The sequence below is a fragment of the Diaporthe batatas genome (assembly GCF_019321695.1).
Source record: "Diaporthe batatas strain CRI 302-4 chromosome Unknown Contig00006, whole genome shotgun sequence".
NCBI lineage: Eukaryota > Fungi > Ascomycota > Sordariomycetes > Diaporthales > Diaporthaceae > Diaporthe > Diaporthe batatas.
The window spans coordinates 69,271-84,908 of NW_025408553.1; the positions used below are offsets into that span (position 1 = coordinate 69,271).

The following is a 15,638-nucleotide window of genomic DNA, read 5'->3' on the forward strand; positions in this document are numbered from 1 at the left end:
GGTGGAGCCGGCAACTTACGTGCGCTATCGTCAGCCAAATTATAGGCCTTGTAGTTGGAAGGTCCTGGAAGGCTGGTTGCACTGCACTCGCTAAGCGTGGCCCATGTGTACCAGGTATGCCTGTCTGTTTGGACTGGCTCCGATTATTAGCCGTGGATGCACGGGGGGTTCTCCCATAGGCAACACGGCCCAGGCCCAGGCCCAGGGATAAGTCTCGAAGTCTCAACAAATCGCTCTCATATATTTCCCAGTCTGGCAATTCGCTGAAGCTCGCGACTTCCCCAGAGAGCGAGCTGGGTCCTTTCTGTGCCTGCTTATACTGACGGAAATGATGGCGGTAAGGCCCGGCTGTCACAATGCTAATCCAGGGCCGTGTCCGAGGTTAGGCGAGCACAAAGACGTGGCACTTCCTGCCACCCGCGCCGGCATCACCCCCTGACGCCCCTCAGAGGCTCAGGCACCGTGGGTGCCACCCCCAGGCCCCCCCCCCCCGCCGTCGCACGGCCCAAGCCCAGATGACTTCAGAACCAAGCTGGCTGGCTGGCTGGCTGGGTAAGGAAGGACGGGGGTCGAGGGACGGCCGTGGACACTGCTTCTGACGAATGATCGTCTTGCGCCCAGACTGCCGGGTCTGGGTCGAGCTGCGCAGAAAGGCTGACCGTCGCGGCTGGAGAGGCCAATTCGGCACAAGGATGCACACTCTCATGGACCAACGGAAGCCAGTAGACTGACAACACCCCTGTAACCTGTCACAGGGCTGGGCAGCCAAGCCGAGTGATGTCTCTTGGTGCAACGGTATAGTTGAACGATCGATCCCGAAATCCTCGCTCGCTTCTTGTTGACGCCACAGTGTGTACCTCTGGCGCTTTGGGCATAGTTTTCGGCATCATGCCCGCCACATTGAAGAGCGAACAAATTTATTTCTGTATTTCATTTGCTTGATGGCAACCACCAAATCCGTCCAGGGTCTATTCCTGTGGGCTTCGAAGCGCGCCTGCATTGTTGTCCCACAGGTCCTAGTCAATGTTACATGCAGCATGCGACTGCACCAAAGACCCACAGCGTCTCTGCTGCGCAATCGGACCTATGGGGCTACTCCAACCCGCCAGCACTTTGCGGTGCAGCATATATTCTCCGCGGTGCACAAAAATGCTCGCATACTGCGGCAGGGTTGCACGTCTCCCAACAAATGCGAGGCCGCTCGACCACTGCGACCAGGACAAGCTCTTCGCTTCAGTGGCCTCTGGCGCAATTAGGCCGCTGGCTCGCCGGATACGAGCGAGCTTCAAGCGAACAATTCCTCCAGGCATTTTTAACCCTCTCAAGAACGCCTTGTCCTGAACACCCTCCTGCTTGATGGAACTGGTGCGCCGATCATAATCATGTATCCTCACAGCCCGTGTAAACTCGTGCAGCCTCACAAGTCCGAGGCGCCCGGCCACTCGATTCCATGCAGCCGTGCTTTTGTAGCAACGCCACGAGTGAGACGGCTACTCCTATTAGAGTCGATTCTCAAGGTTCGACGTCACGCTTCAGAAATCCATGCTCATCAGATACATCTCCAATATCCGCATGAACTTCACCACAAAGGCCTCGAGATGGAAAATGACCTTGGTGCCTGTCTTGATACGGTGCTCGTAGAATGCCGACCATTTTATGACGTCGGCTTTCAGGGCGTCATCGATCAAGGGCAGAAGCTTGAATGTGAGAGTCTTCAGGATGGTCGTAGCCGGGATGCAATGCGAGAGCAGATCATAAAGCTTGGCCCGAACCACCAGCACCCGGGCGGGCGTGTGCTCCTCCATGATCTCTCTGGCAATTTGTTGGATGAGAGCCTCCCAATCCGGGGGTGGCAATTTCGTCGAATCGGTAACTTTCTCGCTGTAGGAGCGGCGTTAGCAGGTGCATACTCAGGCTTCGCCTCGAATTTCAAGATGCCAGGCCAACGTACTTTTGCGCGTGAACGGCCTCATACATGAGCAAGGCCCTCCTCAGATTCCGGCCGCTTTCCTCTGCAATGCGCTGGTGTAGGCCCTTGACCACAGGCCAGCCCTCCTTCTCCGCTGACGATGCCAGGACCGAACAGATCTCCTCGTGCGTGGGTGCCGCAACCCGCACCAGCAGCGTCCGCGAGCGAATGGGCGCAATGATATTGGCCGTCGAATTCGCCAGCAGGATCAGACGCAGGTTGGGGCTGTACTTCTCCATCGTCCGTCTCAGGGCCGCCTGCGCGTCGCGCGTCAGGTGGTCAGCCTCGTTGATGACGACGACCTTGAAGCGCTGCTTGGCGGCCTGGTCGACCTGCTGGGTCTGCGCGACCTCCTTGAGCAGGTCCTGCACCACGACCCGGTCGTAGTTGCCCACATCGCTGGGCGTGATCTCGAGGTGGTAGACGGAGGCGACTATGTTGAACTCAAGCTTGCGGTTGGAGGTCGTCTGGAACACGCGCGCGTCGATCTTGATCTTCTCCACGCCCGGGCCAAACAGCTCCTTGAGCGTCGCCACGATGCGGGTCTTCTTGCCGGCGCCCGATGGTCCGTAGACAAGGAGGTGAGGGAAGTCGCCACTTTGAGCCTGGTGTGATACTTGCGTCAGTAGGAGCTCCTAAAGCCCAGCCATAATCTGCGGCACATACGAGTGATCTCAGCCGCTCGGAGAGCTCTGTGTGGTATGAGAGTTGGTCCAAAGACCTTGGTCGATGCTTGTCGACAATCAACGCCATGTTGAATTTTTGAAAAGTCTTCCCTCTCTCAAAAAGTCAGACACCACTCGATAGCTGTTTGCGACGTGCGGGAAAGAGGGAGCGGCTGAATGCTGCTGCCAAAGTGCTGGTGGAGGGATGTCGAGCCTGTCAAAAGTCAAGTCGCGGTTGGCGGGTTGCGCGACGCGTCTTGCACAGGCAGACGCTTAATTGGACTTACATGGCTTCTCAGGGTTTGACCCTCTCTCGGATCGGGGGGGGGGGAAACGGGGGGGGCACTTCACAACAGTGACTTGATCTACTTGCGCGTAATCTTCAAAATTAATTGAATAATCTGATCTATTTTTCAACAATAGGAGTTTTTTGGAACATGTTGCATGCGGCGTTAAGGAGCGGGATCATAGCCGTCAGGCTAGTAGCATACCGGTATACCAGTATCCCAGCGACCAGTTGTGTTACCACAAGTATAGACGACAATTTGAGGGTCATTTCGATAGGTAATTGCCTGTTTTGATCTGGTGAGAGGATACACGAAGCAAATTTTGAAGGGCTGTCCGGTTGGCAGTCATCAGGTCAACACAAACCGTCAAAAGATGGGCCCGGGGGGGGGGGGCGGTATTTCATCTGGCATCGTTGCCGCAATTTTGGGGGCAGGGTCGAAAAGAGCCCCCATACATAATAAGTGAAGGACTGGAAGTTGGGAGTTTTGTAGGTTGCGCATCACTTGAGTAAAACGATTGACCCCAGCATCCACGACAAGCGGAAATGCATGAGGGTGGACTTTGGGGAGGCCAGTAGCAGGACGCCATGTCTTGCTCTTGACGTGATGGGGTCGTTTTATGCACTCGACAAGCTGCTTCTGTCTCAGGTAATAGCCTGGACCACAGGTTTTTGCAAGTGCCTAAAGACAGTTCAATAATAGAGACCTTTCATGTTTGCCCACGATCAAGGGGAGTGGGTTGCTCGTAGAAGTCACTTTTTTGTGACACTTGACAGCGTTATCGACTTCAACTCATTCAGTGCCAGCAAAAAAACACTACAATTTTCTAAACACATAAAAACCGTAGATTCTGATTTTCGGTCCAGACAATTTACACTTCCAAGCCAGGAACGGAACCGCATCCTCAGACTCAACTACAACAACATCAAATTGTCAACCACGCGAAGAGACGCGAATATTGAAGTAAACTTGATCGCCAAGAAATTTCGTCCTCGTATAACCAGGAATATGATATTGTCTCGAACTGCCCTGTTTCCAGATTTAGAGTTGGATTGTTCAAGAACCCACAGGAGCTGAGTAAAGCGGTGAAGAAGGCTTTGGACACTGAATTCGGGGTGAAGGGTTACTCAGTTGAGATGCGTCACAACAGCTCTGAGATCAAGGCAACAACGACCGTGGATCTGGTAAGATATGGTCATCATAGCACAAAGACAGTTGAACTCTGAGCCACCAGACGAACTTAAATCCGTTCGCCAGCAACTTGATCCTAAGGACCCTATCAAGGTGCAGGGTCTGTCAAAACCGCGTGCCTCCTGTTGTCTTCCCTGTGAGAAGCTGGCTCGACAACGGCAAAGGCTCACAAGTACAACCCAATTCGTCGACTCTGCTCTAGTGGCAACAGCCCGGGGTATTACTATTGCACAGCTAGATCTAGTTATGTTATATTTGAAAAGACCTTTGGCCGTCATGGTGCTGGTGACGTCGGAGGGACAGAGGACGGAGTCGTCGCCACTGCTGGAGTCACACTTGGTGCTTGCGCAGCTGGGACCTGCTTCCGCGGTCGTTTCAGGTCCTCAAGAGTGACACCATCCAGTTTTGTTATGCCCACAACAGCTGGTTCCCCCTTCTTGATGAATTCGTACTGGCCAGGTAGCTTGTTACCAGCAAGTCGGAAGGCGTCTCGGGCGACCTGCTCGTGCAGTGCTCCTCTGATCTCGAAAATGACACGGTTGACCGCAACTCTCGCCGCCCAATGGTCGAACGAACCCTTTCCTTTACCCATACGAATCTATTCATCTGTCAGTCGCCAACTTCTTGACAGCCGCGGTGGAAGATGGGGCCAGACTGACCTCATTACCGCTGACGTAGACGCCAATGTTGCAGTTGACTCTTGTGTATAGCCGGTATCTTTGCCCACGAAGCCTTTGCTTGATAGTGGCCTCGGCGAGCTTGAGCTGTGCTGCACTAATCCTCCTGTGGTGGTCGATCATGCGCAGCCCATAATCTCCAATCATAATCGTTGTGCCTTTCACAGAACCTCCTGTAGCTACTCTCGGTCGCCCCTTCATCTTCTTCTTCGTCCGGTCGATAAATGGCTCCAGCCATGATCCCAATTGAGGGGCTGTGGATGTGAATGTCCTGGCGGCGACGGCGGCGAGGCAGGGTGCCTTCGCGGCGTGGAATGGCTGCAGAGGGGTCGCTGGGGACACCCTCAGCCCTTTGAGGGCATTGATGAGTGTTGATGGGCCTTGCCGATTCATCTTTGTCGATGCTCAGGTTTCGCAACCTGAGGTGCCGCGGAATTGGGTTCGTGGATGCTTCCGCCGTGCCTGCTTTCCTGATGTCAAATTCGGGTAGTTACTAGGCAGCACGGAGATGGTGGAGCTCGGGCCATGCCTGCCTGGGCTGACCCACTCTTTTTAAGTGATTCGAGCAATCATCGCGTCACGCACGCGTCTCGAGCTTCTTCCTTTGACCTCCCCTCTTGCCGTCTTCCAACAACGGGAACTCGACTCCCAGAGTTCTCTGTCAACCCAATTCTACCAGTGGTGTCTGGCTTTCTGGGAACCCCTCGAAATCATTGCGATCATCAATTTCAGTTCCCAGACACCCTGCCGTCACAATGCCAGACATACGAAGCTTCTTCGCCCCCAAGGGCGGTGCTGCACCGGCCAAACCTGCGCCCAAGAAGGAAGAGCCCGTCAAAAAGGGCCGTGGCCGACCACGCAAGGTAGTTGAAGACAGCGATGAGGATGAGGAGCCTGTTGCACAACCAAGCAAGCCAGCGGCGACACGGTCTACACCGAGGAAGAAGAAAACTGCGGAGCCAGAGCCAGTGAAGGGGGAGGACATTTCTGCCGAGGATTACTTCAACAAGAAAGCCGCCGCGAAGAAACCTAGCGTGCCCGTCCGCCAGAGTCCGCGAAAGGCCGCTGCCACAGCCACAGCGACCAGCAAGGGCAAACCTGCCGCCAGGCCCAAGGCCATCACGTCTCACAAGAAACACGATTCGAACGATGACGATGCGTATATGGAGGACGCGGACGAGGATGCGGATGACATATTTGCTGCCGATGCGAGAAGTAGAAGCAAGAGGAAGAACGATGAGTACATGGAAGAGGAGAGCGAGGAGGAAGTTGCGCCCAAGCCCAAGCGTGTTGCGTCCCGAGGCAAGCCCACCAAGGCCGATGAGTCTGAGGACGACGACGAGGACTTCGCTCCCGCGCCAAAGAAAGCCGTCAGAAATGGAAGAAAGCGGAAATCACCAGAATCCGACGACGAAGAGCCTGAAGCGGCTCCACGGAAGAAAGCCGCTGCATCGAAACCTCGAGCCCCCAAGAAGAAGAAAGAGCCAGAGCAGGAGGATGCCGTTTACAAGGCATTTATCGATTCCGTGCCTACTGTGAGGCCACCGACACCACCTCCCAAGGAGGAGGGTGTGACATTCGACTGGAGAAAGGCAGCTGCCGGTGGCGGCAACTCCGGACCCGCGCCGATGGAGGGAACAGCTGACATTCCAGAAGGCGAGGAGAATTGTCTCGCCGGAATGACATTCGTCTTCACAGGTCAGCTCAAGACCATCGGCCGAGAGGAGGGACAGGAGCTAGTAAAACGATATGGTGGGAAGGTCACTGGTGCACCGAGTAGCAAGACCACATTCGTTGTCCTAGGGGATGATGCAGGACCCTCGAAGCTGAGGAAAATCCAAGAGCACGGTATCAAGACAATCGACGAGAACGGCCTGTTTGAGCTGATACGGAAAGCACCGGCGAATGGCGGGTCAGCCAAGAACGCTGCAAAAGCTAAAGAGAAAAAGGAAGCCGATGAGAAGAAGGTCAGGGAGGCTGCTGCGGAGCTGGAGAGAGAAGAAAAGGCGCGTCAGATCGAGGCAGAGAAAGCTCGCAAGGCCGCCGCAGCACGTGGCGCGGCGGCTCCAGCGCAGGCCATCGCTGCCAACTCACAGCTGTGGACCAGCAAATATGCGCCTTCTCAGCTGAATCACATCTGTGGAAACAAGGGCCAAGTCGAAAAGATCCAGAATTGGCTCAAAGCCTGGCCAAAGAATCGCAAGTATGACTTCAAGAAATTCGGAGCCGACGGCATGGGCGGTTACCGGGCAGTCATTCTGAGTGGTCCTCCCGGCATAGGCAAGACAACTTCGGCACATCTCGCAGCAAAGTTGGCGGGTTTCGACGTGATCGAGAGCAATGCAAGCGACACCCGAAGCAAGAAGATGGTCGAGAGCGGAGTCAGCGAAGTGATGAACAACACCTCTCTACTGGGCTTCTTCGCTGGGGATGGAAAGAAGGTCGAGGATGCCAAGAAGAACATCGTCTTGATCATGGACGAAGTTGACGGTATGTCAGCCGGAGACCGAGGTGGCGTCGGAGCATTGGCCAAATTCTGCAAAAAGACAGAGGTGCCTCTCATCTTGATATGCAACGAACGCAAACTTCCAAAGATGAAGCCCTTCGATTTCGCAGCTTTCGACATTCCGTTCCGACGGCCGACAGTGGAGCAGGTTCGGTCTCGTATCATGACAATTTGCCATCGAGAAGGCCTGAAGCTTCCGCTCCAGGTCGTCGATGCTCTCATTGAGGGAAGCAACAAGGATATCAGGCAGATTATCAACATGCTTTCGACGATCAAGCTTGATCAAACATCGATGGACTTTGACCAAAGCAAATCGATGTCCAAGGCATGGGAGAAGCATGTGGTTTTGAAGCCCTGGGATATCTGCCAGAAACTCCTGGGAGGCAATATGTTCAACCCAGCAAGCAAAACCACGCTGAACGACAAGATTGAGCTGTACTTCAACGACCATGAGTTCAGCTACCTCATGATTCAGGAAAATTACCTCAGGGCGAAGCCAGCTGGGCTGAGCGGCAAGGGTTATAACGGCAGGGAGGCGAACTTGAAATACCTTGAGTTAGCGGACCAAGCGGCTGAGAGCATCAGCGATGGTGATCTTGTCGATCGTATGATACACGGTCCACAGCAGCAATGGAGCCTCATGCCGACACATGCGGTCTTCAGTACAGTCCGCCCGGCAAGCTTTGTTGCTGGCCAAATGATTAATACGGAGTTCACCAAGTGGCTCGGCAACAACAGCAAATTGGGCAAACTCGGCCGTTACGTCCGAGAGATTCAGTCGCACATGCGGCTCAGAGCTTCCGGAGATGTGAGCGAGATCCGACAGCAGTATCTTCCTGTCCTATGGCATCAGATTGTGAAGCGTCTTGCCATGGAGGGCAAGGAATCTGTCGCAGAGGTCATCGACCTGATGGACAGCTACTACCTCACACGTGAGGACTTCGATGCCATGCTTGAACTTGGTGTCGGACCTCAAGATGAGAGCCTTGTGAAGATTGATCCCCAGACCAAGGCAGCCTTTACGAGGACGTGAGTCTATCCGTTAACTGAGACTTGGAAAGATTGAAGCTGATAAGAACAGATATAACTCGATGTCCCACGCTGTACCGTTCATGAAAGCCAGCAATGTGACAGCACCGAAGAAGGCTGCAAAGGATATGCCTGACATCGAAGACGCTATCGAGGCAGACGATGACGGCGCAGAGGTCGTCGAACCGGCGGAGGAAGATGATGATGATGAGATCGACCTCAAGAAAGACAAGTATATCAAGCAGCCCAAGGCTAAGCCCAAGCGAGCTGCCAAAAAGAAGGTCCCAGTGGATGACGAGGAAGATGATGGTGACGAGAAGCCTACGAAGAGCCGCGCAAAGGGCAAGGGGGCTGCAAAGGGCAAGGGCAAAAAGTGATGCGGGGATCAGAGTTACCACTGAATCAAGGTGTGAAGGAAATTATTTTGCTGCTGCTTCGTGAAGCCGACCGCAGGAGTCAGAACCTTGGAATGCGGCACTCTTACCTGGGCGTGTTTGCCGTTTTGACCATCTTTAATCGCTTGATGAGCATCCTTGATTTCGCGAATTGACCAAGAGCTGTGGTTTTTTCTCTCTCAGGCTAGTCCAGATGGAATTCTCGAGAGACTTGCTAGAACTTAGGAAGCCAATGCTAACTTGGAGCTTTCAGTTGGCCCTGGACATGAAAGTGGTCTGCTGTGTGGTACTGCCAGTGGTTGGTTCGCGTTTTGACTGTTTATTTTGTGACCTCCCATCCTTCGTCCACACAGCATCCCATCTTCGCATGTTGCATGTTTCCGTCACCGTCGATACCGCGTCACGGAACACCGTTTGTGCTTTCATAACAAGCCAGTTCCAGCCCGCGAGGAGATGTTGCCTACACCACCACACCCAAATTCAACCAACCTCACCCCCCCCCCCGGCCTACAAGCGAACCTCGAGGAAGCTTGCGTTTTCACCTTTCAAAGGTTTCCTGACGTGTCCATTTTTGCATTGGTCTTTGTTTCCTCCCCATTCTCGACTGATTGAGTCAACGTCCCTAATGCATTGCTCGAGTAAGGGGCCAGTCCAGCAGGACGGTACCCAGGGTAGGCCACCGAAAAGACCGAATCATCTATACGGGAACTGAAATTCGTAGGACATTTGTCGACCCAGTCTATTTGCACAGACTCCAGCGAGCGGCAGGACCGCAATCCAGTGTGGACCTTGTCAGGCACGACGATGAAGGCCTACGTCGCCATGAGAGGCCTTCCTGCCGTCGAAGATCCTTTGGTGAAGTGGATCGCCAACCTGGAAACAGACAAGCGAGTTGAGGGGAAGGTCACGTACGTCCATACCGTTCCGTTCTTCATTTTGCTCAAGCATGCTAAGGCATTGTCCTGCAGTATGCTTGGTGAGATTGAGAACTCATTCAAAGAGCGCTTCGATTGGAAGTCCCGTGGACCAGCGACGTACGACAACGAAGAGGCGCAGCGCAAGTCAACCTTCATTTTTGACCGTCCCATGGTCACTGGCTTCAGTCTTGCGCACCTGGAACTTTCAGAAGGCCTGGACACTGGCGGGTTGGACGACATCTTCCGGGACAGCGATTTTATGGCAGATGGGTGGAGGAAGTATGCCGCCAGCGACGTCTCTGAAGATGGCGAGGGTGATCCAGCGGACGGTAGGATTTCTCCAGCTACTTTCGCTCTATGGTCTGAGGGCACGAAGAGGTGGGACGAACACGAGGAGAAGTACAGGTCAGCGTGGAAAGAGCGGAAGACCGATGCCATCCCTGTGAGTGAGGCTTGAAGTCTGCCCAAATTCACACATCAACGATCCATATTTGCTAAGAACGAGGTAACAGGACGGACGCCAACGACCTTGCTCCCCGAACACCGCCCTCCCACGAAAGATGAAGCACCGCCATATGAAAAGCTTATATGATGTGGAAGATGGCAAGAAGCTGAGCCCCGAGTGCAGCGCTTACGCAAAGACTGAGCCGTCCATTCTATGGTCACCGCCTCGTGAGTGTTTGCCCTAGGGTATTCATGTCTACTGCATATTGGGCGAGGTCTGAATGTGTCTCATAGCTATGGACCCTTCCCTACCGCACGACTTCTACAACCATATCTTCGACCGCATGGACCCAGAGCTCATGCGCCTGGTTCGCATGAACAACACCTCCACGGAGCCCTCCTGGGGCGTGAAGACAGCCTCGGAGCCCGAGCGCTACGATCCCGCCGAGGTGGACGCCGCGATCGAGAAGTACTGGGGCCTCGAGGCCACACAACACATCCTCGCCAGCAGGAACGCCGAGGTCGCGCGGCTCGTGCAGACCGAGGAGCAGGCCAACGCGGAGGCGGAGCGGCTGCGGCACGAGGCGACGCGCCTCAAGCACGAGAACCGCAAGCTGGCCGACTGCTACGGCGAGCACCGCAGCACCCGCGACCGGCGTATCATGAAGCAGGTGCAGCGGCAGATCCGCGAGCTCAACTACGTCGCCAAGGCCAAGATGGCCGAGATCAGGGCCCGCGTGCGTGACCGCGACGACCTGGCGCGCGAGATCGATGAGCAGCGGGAAGTGCAGCGGAGGCTGCTCTCGCTCATGGGCAAGGATACCCCCGATGAGGTGTTTGCCATGTACCCTGACATCTGGGAGCCTGAGGAGATCAGGAAGAACCGCCGGAATTACTCGTGAGGAATCTGGTCAAGCTCCGAGCCAAGTCTGGGATCCAAGACCCAAACCAGATATAATGAACGTCATACGTCCATCATTGTGTAAGGCACTCGAGTGAGTATTTTGTGGGATAGGATCCTAAACAACGTGGGCACGTTTGACGAATTCGTGTGGCTCATGTAACAAGTGGCTCGGCGTAGCCATATGATCCTGCGAGTGATCCTGCCATAGGAGACAGGAGGACCTGATGATCCAAGCGATAACAAACAGTGTACGTACCAGATCAAAGTGTCGGAAAAGTGTCAAAAAAATCGTTTGGGAAGCAAAGAAAGCGAAGGCGGGCATTGCCTCAACATCAGCCCAGAAGGTTACTTGGATCAACACAAGCGACTTGGCATACAGAAGCCCGTTCATTGTACCATAAAAATGAGTAAATTAATCATGTAAATTTACGTAAATGTACAGGCAAGTGCTGTCCACCGCAATGGCGACATCACTCTACCCCAGGGCTTCATGGTTGATAGAGCCAGAATGGACTTCCGGATGATGCTTGTGCTACCGTTTCCTGTCTCTCCACAAGGCGAGTCATACTTGTCAGAATACTGCTTCCCATGCACGGGACCTCGGGAAATACCCGGACTCGAAACCCCCTTCCCCTCATAGAAAATAGGAGAGGATAACACCATGCGAGTTACTCCAATGCGATGAGGTTTGTTACATCCGGGTAGAAATCGGCATCCAGCCTGTATTCATATCTGCTGCCCTGCTTTCTCGGACCTTTATAATATCATAGGCCTGGAGGACTTTTCCCGTATTAGCGCGAGGTGGTAGTCTCTATATACAAGAATGAACTATGCAGATCCTTCGTCTAATTCGTGAACGTGACCTTGCTAACATCCATGAAGATTTTTCCCCCGTGATCATGAGAGGAGCAGTTATCACACCCTAGCCGCCTGAACGCCAATGCCAGACTTTTGGTAGCATATGAGAGTGGTGGTGGTAGTACAATGAGGAGAGGTGAGGCAGCGCGTGTCGTGCCTGAACTGGAGTAATGTCCCAGCTTATTTGTTCTTGACGACGCCGACCTTGGCGGCTCTGAGCACACGGCTGTTCAGCTTGAAGCCCTTCTGCTGGACGTAGAAGACCGTGTTATCCTCCTTGCCCTCCTGAGGGCTCATGAAGGTGGCCTCATGCTCGTTAGGGTTGAATTTCTCGCCGGCGGGGTCGAAGCGCTCCAGGCCGTGCTTCTTGAGGGTGTTCATGAGAATGCTCTCGGTCATCTTGAGGCCCTCGTGCAGCTGGACGACGTCCTTAAGCTCGTCATTGTCCTTGGCGGCCTTCAGCCTCTCCTCTGGCACCATGGAGAGAGCGCGGTCGAAGTTGTCGACGCTCTCGACCAGGTCCTTGGCGAAGCTCTGGATGGCGAACTCGCGGGCGTTCTTGATCTCGCGCTGGGTCCGGTCCTGGAGGTTACGGAAGTCTGCGACGGAGCGCAGGCATTTGTCCTGGATGCAGTGTCAGTATGGGAAGTATTGAAGTAGGTCTGTTGCGTAATGCGCCCCATACCTTCCAGTCTGTGGCCTCCTTCTCCTTGGTTTCCAGCTTCTTCTTAAGCTCTGTCACGGCGGGGTCCTCGGCTGGCGCTGCCTCTCCCTCAGATGATGGCTTGGCTCCGGATTCATCTGCTTTTGTCTCGGCTTCTTGCGAGGCCTTAGGAGCGTCGCTATACCATCTTGCCACCGCGGGTTGTGCCCTTCGTACTGCCAGAGGAGCTATGATGGTCTGGGGGCGGGCCAGAGGCCTCTGGGCGATTGATCTGGCTGATGAGCGCAGAGCTCTGGAAGGAGTGATCAGGGCTTGTCGCAGCATGTCGGGCTTGATTGTGAGGAAAGCCTCAAGCAGTGTTTGAGAAATGTGGTCTTGAGGAAATGGAAAAGGTTTATGACGCAAGGAAATTTTTATTTTTTCCCAGCAGGTGAGAAACAAAGCTGCTAACTAACAAACCAAGGTTGCACCGCACTGCACCTCGGAAGCTCCGATAACCTCCGATAAGCCAGCCCAAAAGCCAGTCCCGCTAAGAAGTAGTCACTTTTCAGGAAGTGATTAGCATTACACAGTACTGCGTTCAGCCTGCCGCTTCAAGTACCCTGTCCATAGCTTCAAAGCAGTGCGTGACTGGCTCGTGCAGCCTGCGGCTTTCAACGTACCAATATTCATCACGCCTGCCCACTCACCACCAGCGTTTGTTCTTTTTTTCCAACATCACATATACCAGCACGTCTTTTGGGGTCTGTCAAACTTTTTACCACACAGGAACGTCTAGCACCTAACCTCTTCCCCAGAGCTGGGAACGGCGGTCACGATGGAGTACGACCCCATGAGCCTGGATGGCAATGGCGACCTGGCGCCAAAGCAGATGGAGGTCAAAATTACAGAGGTGAGCAGGATGTGCGGCCCACCAAACGGTGGACTCGCGCTTGGTTGTAGCTGGCAGTATCCTAATCCTCTACGACCTCGGTAGGCCGACAACCACCATGTCAACTTCAATCTTGCCAATGTCGACCTCTCCTTCGCAAATGCCTTGCGCCGAGTCATCCTTGCCGAGATACCAATCATGGCCATCGACCTCGTTGAGATTGAGGAGAACAGCAGCGTTCTGGCCGATGAGTTCATTGCACATCGCCTTGGCCTGCTCCCACTGAACTCCAAGAACGCCGACGACGTTCTATATACCCGTGATTGCGAATGCGAACAGTACTGCGAAATGTGCAGTGTTAAGATCACTCTCCATGCGAAGTGCACCACCGATGGCGAAATCATGAAGATCTATGCCCGCGACCTTGTTGTCGACCCCATGCGCCCCAACGAGTGGGTTGGCAACCCCGTCATCACGGACCCAGACGGCCAGGGACCGTTGATCGCGAAGCTGCGAGAGGGCCAGGAGCTGAAGTTGACATGCATCGCAAAGAAGGGAATCGCAAAGGAGCACGCAAAGTGGGCGCCTACGGCGGCGGTTGGATTCGAGTACGATCCGCACAATAAACTTGGGCACACCGACCTGTGGTTTGAAGGCAAGGGCGAGGGCGCACGCCCTGAGCATGAGTGGTAGGTCTCGCAACCATAAGATGGTCGTTGCGTGATTTTGACAGCAGAACAGGCCGGAGAGCAAGTACGCCGCATTCGAGGAACCACCTCAGCCCGGCGAGCCATTCAAAATCGATGCTGTCCCCGAGAAGTTTTACTTCGAGGTCGAGAGCGCTGGTAACCTAGAGCCGGATGCCATCATCCAGCAGGGTATCATGGTTATGCAGCAGAAGCTTGCTGGCTTGATCCACGGTATGAGCGAGGGCGACAACGCCGGAGACTACGGCGGCCCTCGCAGCCCTAATGGCATGAACGGCGGCGATCCCTGGCAAGACCAGGGCTTCACCACGCCCTACGGTACTGGCGATTTCGGGGGAGCGACTTCCTACGGCACCACTACACCCTATGGCAACCCAGGACAGAATGGTTACTAGATATTCATCCAGGGAGGGGACCTCTGCTGAGGTTGAAAATGGTAGTACGGAGAGCTTCTGTTGATGCGCCTACGGTCCGGTCCGTCTGCGGGCGACATGCCAACCCAGGATAATGCGCTGGCCAAGTGTGTCAGTCGAACAATCTCCGCGCGGTCAGGCAACGCTCGCAGACACGACTACCTGGTTGCCGCGGGCCCTCGATCTGGTGTGCAAGCCAAGGTATCACGGTTTCTGAGGGCCTCGGTATGCGGAAAACCAGAAAAAGGTAGGGGTGCCCTTTCAGAAACACATGCCCGCCGGTAAGCAGCGAGTCGCGACCGACGCCATCAAGAATCCACTCAGGTTTGACGCCAGCGGATGAAATTCCTACAAAATAATGCATTGAAAGGCGTTGGGCTCTCAGTTTTGGTCACGGTAGGGATATATGCGCGGGCGGGAAAAATGAAGTTCGCGAACTGGCCCAAGAGGCGCCAGAAAGGCACTGAGGGTACAGATGCTTGCGCTTCCTGATGATGGGCTGCAGAACGATCAAAAAAAATCCATCCCATCAGCCTGAGAAGCCACTTCTATGAGAAACGCCCTGGTAATGCCTTGTAACCCATGTGACCCTACGCCAAATGCTGTGGCTGCATGCTAGCGACTCTTCTATCATATGTACTGTTGACCTGGCCGGCTCTTGCCCGGCGCTAATGGTGGTCTCACTGCGGCTCATTCAAATGCTGCACCTTTCTATATGCCTTGCGGTGCATCTCTAGGAACACAAAAGTACAGATGGTTTGCCTGATCACAATCAGCTTAGCGCGACGGTGGAACACACCAAAAGGGTAGGGAAACTTACGGCCCAAGCCTAAGAAAACTGGGGACCCATCCCTTGAACATCCAGCCCATCCCCTCGGCGGCAGTGATGTCTTTCAGCAGCGTCCCGATGCCGACGGTCTTGCCGCTCTGGGACATTATCCTCGTCTTGATGACATCGATGGGGCTGGTCACCGTCGCGGCGGCCACGCCGGCCATGAAGGAGGCGGTGAAGTGGGTGGCGAGGTTATCCGACATGGGCGTATACCCTATCAGCAGCCTCTTGAAGGTGTCGTAGCTCGCCAGCTGGCTGGCCGTCATGGCGGCGGCACGCATGCTGTTGGGGAGGACCCCACGGAACCAG

The 15,638-nt window shown here is 54.6% G+C and overlaps 6 protein-coding genes across 6 annotated transcripts; 3 read left to right on the forward strand and 3 right to left on the reverse strand.

Moving 5' to 3' along the window:
- Positions 1-900: 900 nt before the first annotated feature.
- KVR01_006402 (replication factor C subunit 5) lies at positions 901-2,863 on the reverse strand. The gene is made up of 3 exons (XM_044790373.1): positions 2,636-2,863; positions 1,952-2,574; positions 901-1,881 (listed from the first exon to the last, which is right to left on the reverse strand). Exons 1-3 carry the CDS (start codon positions 2,720-2,722, stop codon positions 1,533-1,535), a joined length of 1,059 nt encoding a protein of 352 aa, XP_044645205.1. The 5' UTR covers positions 2,723-2,863; the 3' UTR covers positions 901-1,532.
- A 536-nt stretch (positions 2,864-3,399) lies between these two features.
- On the reverse strand, positions 3,400-5,286 carry KVR01_005812 (mitochondrial 54S ribosomal protein YmL47). Its single transcript, XM_044792718.1, has 2 exons — positions 4,772-5,286; positions 3,400-4,710 (listed from the first exon to the last, which is right to left on the reverse strand). The coding sequence occupies exons 1-2, from the start codon at positions 5,180-5,182 to the stop codon at positions 4,387-4,389; spliced, it is 735 nt and encodes a 244-aa protein (XP_044644615.1). The 5' UTR covers positions 5,183-5,286; the 3' UTR covers positions 3,400-4,386.
- A 105-nt stretch (positions 5,287-5,391) lies between these two features.
- KVR01_006208 (replication factor C subunit 1) lies at positions 5,392-9,003 on the forward strand. Its single transcript, XM_044793149.1, has 2 exons — positions 5,392-8,324; positions 8,377-9,003. The coding sequence occupies exons 1-2, from the start codon at positions 5,545-5,547 to the stop codon at positions 8,699-8,701; spliced, it is 3,105 nt and encodes a 1,034-aa protein (XP_044645011.1). The 5' UTR covers positions 5,392-5,544; the 3' UTR covers positions 8,702-9,003.
- Positions 9,004-9,301: 298 nt separating this feature from the next.
- Positions 9,302-10,982, forward strand: KVR01_006265 (uncharacterized protein; the record flags this gene model as incomplete). Its single annotated transcript, XM_044792765.1, has 5 exons — positions 9,302-9,390; positions 9,441-9,627; positions 9,688-10,078; positions 10,149-10,308; positions 10,375-10,982. Exons 1-5 carry the CDS (start codon positions 9,345-9,347, stop codon positions 10,980-10,982), a joined length of 1,392 nt encoding a protein of 463 aa, XP_044645068.1. The 5' UTR covers positions 9,302-9,344.
- Positions 10,983-11,388: 406 nt separating this feature from the next.
- On the reverse strand, positions 11,389-12,930 carry KVR01_006435 (uncharacterized protein). Its single transcript, XM_044787622.1, has 2 exons — positions 12,528-12,930; positions 11,389-12,466 (listed from the first exon to the last, which is right to left on the reverse strand). The coding sequence occupies exons 1-2, from the start codon at positions 12,828-12,830 to the stop codon at positions 12,023-12,025; spliced, it is 747 nt and encodes a 248-aa protein (XP_044645238.1). The 5' UTR covers positions 12,831-12,930; the 3' UTR covers positions 11,389-12,022.
- Positions 12,931-13,323: 393 nt separating this feature from the next.
- On the forward strand, positions 13,324-14,479 carry KVR01_006064 (DNA-directed RNA polymerase II core subunit RPB3; the record flags this gene model as incomplete). Its single annotated transcript, XM_044783923.1, has 3 exons — positions 13,324-13,398; positions 13,483-14,066; positions 14,119-14,479. 3 exons carry the CDS (start codon positions 13,324-13,326, stop codon positions 14,477-14,479), a joined length of 1,020 nt encoding a protein of 339 aa, XP_044644867.1.
- Positions 14,480-15,638: the final 1,159 nt, after the last annotated feature.

Bases quoted from the DNA above. Each gene is read 5' to 3' on its own strand.
- KVR01_006402 (XM_044790373.1), bottom strand. From the start codon at position 2,722: ATGGCGTTGATTGTCGACAAGCATCGACCAAGGTCTTTGGACCAACTC. The intron at 2,575-2,635 runs GTATGTGCCGCA...GTATCACACCAG, and splicing joins CCGAGCGGCTGAGATCACTC to GCTCAAAGTGGCGACTTCCC. The intron at 1,882-1,951 runs GTACGTTGGCCT...CCGCTCCTACAG, and splicing joins GAGGCCGTTCACGCGCAAAA to CGAGAAAGTTACCGATTCGA.
- KVR01_006208 (XM_044793149.1), top strand. From the start codon at position 5,545: ATGCCAGACATACGAAGCTTCTTCGCCCCCAAGGGCGGTGCTGCACCG. The intron at 8,325-8,376 runs GTGAGTCTATCC...TGATAAGAACAG, and splicing joins AAGGCAGCCTTTACGAGGAC to ATATAACTCGATGTCCCACG.
- KVR01_006435 (XM_044787622.1), bottom strand. From the start codon at position 12,830: ATGCTGCGACAAGCCCTGATCACTCCTTCCAGAGCTCTGCGCTCATCA. The intron at 12,467-12,527 runs GTATGGGGCGCA...CACTGCATCCAG, and splicing joins AGGAGGCCACAGACTGGAAG to GACAAATGCCTGCGCTCCGT.
- KVR01_005812 (XM_044792718.1), bottom strand. From the start codon at position 5,182: ATGAATCGGCAAGGCCCATCAACACTCATCAATGCCCTCAAAGGGCTG. The intron at 4,711-4,771 runs GTCAGTCTGGCC...ACAGATGAATAG, and splicing joins TCTACGTCAGCGGTAATGAG to ATTCGTATGGGTAAAGGAAA.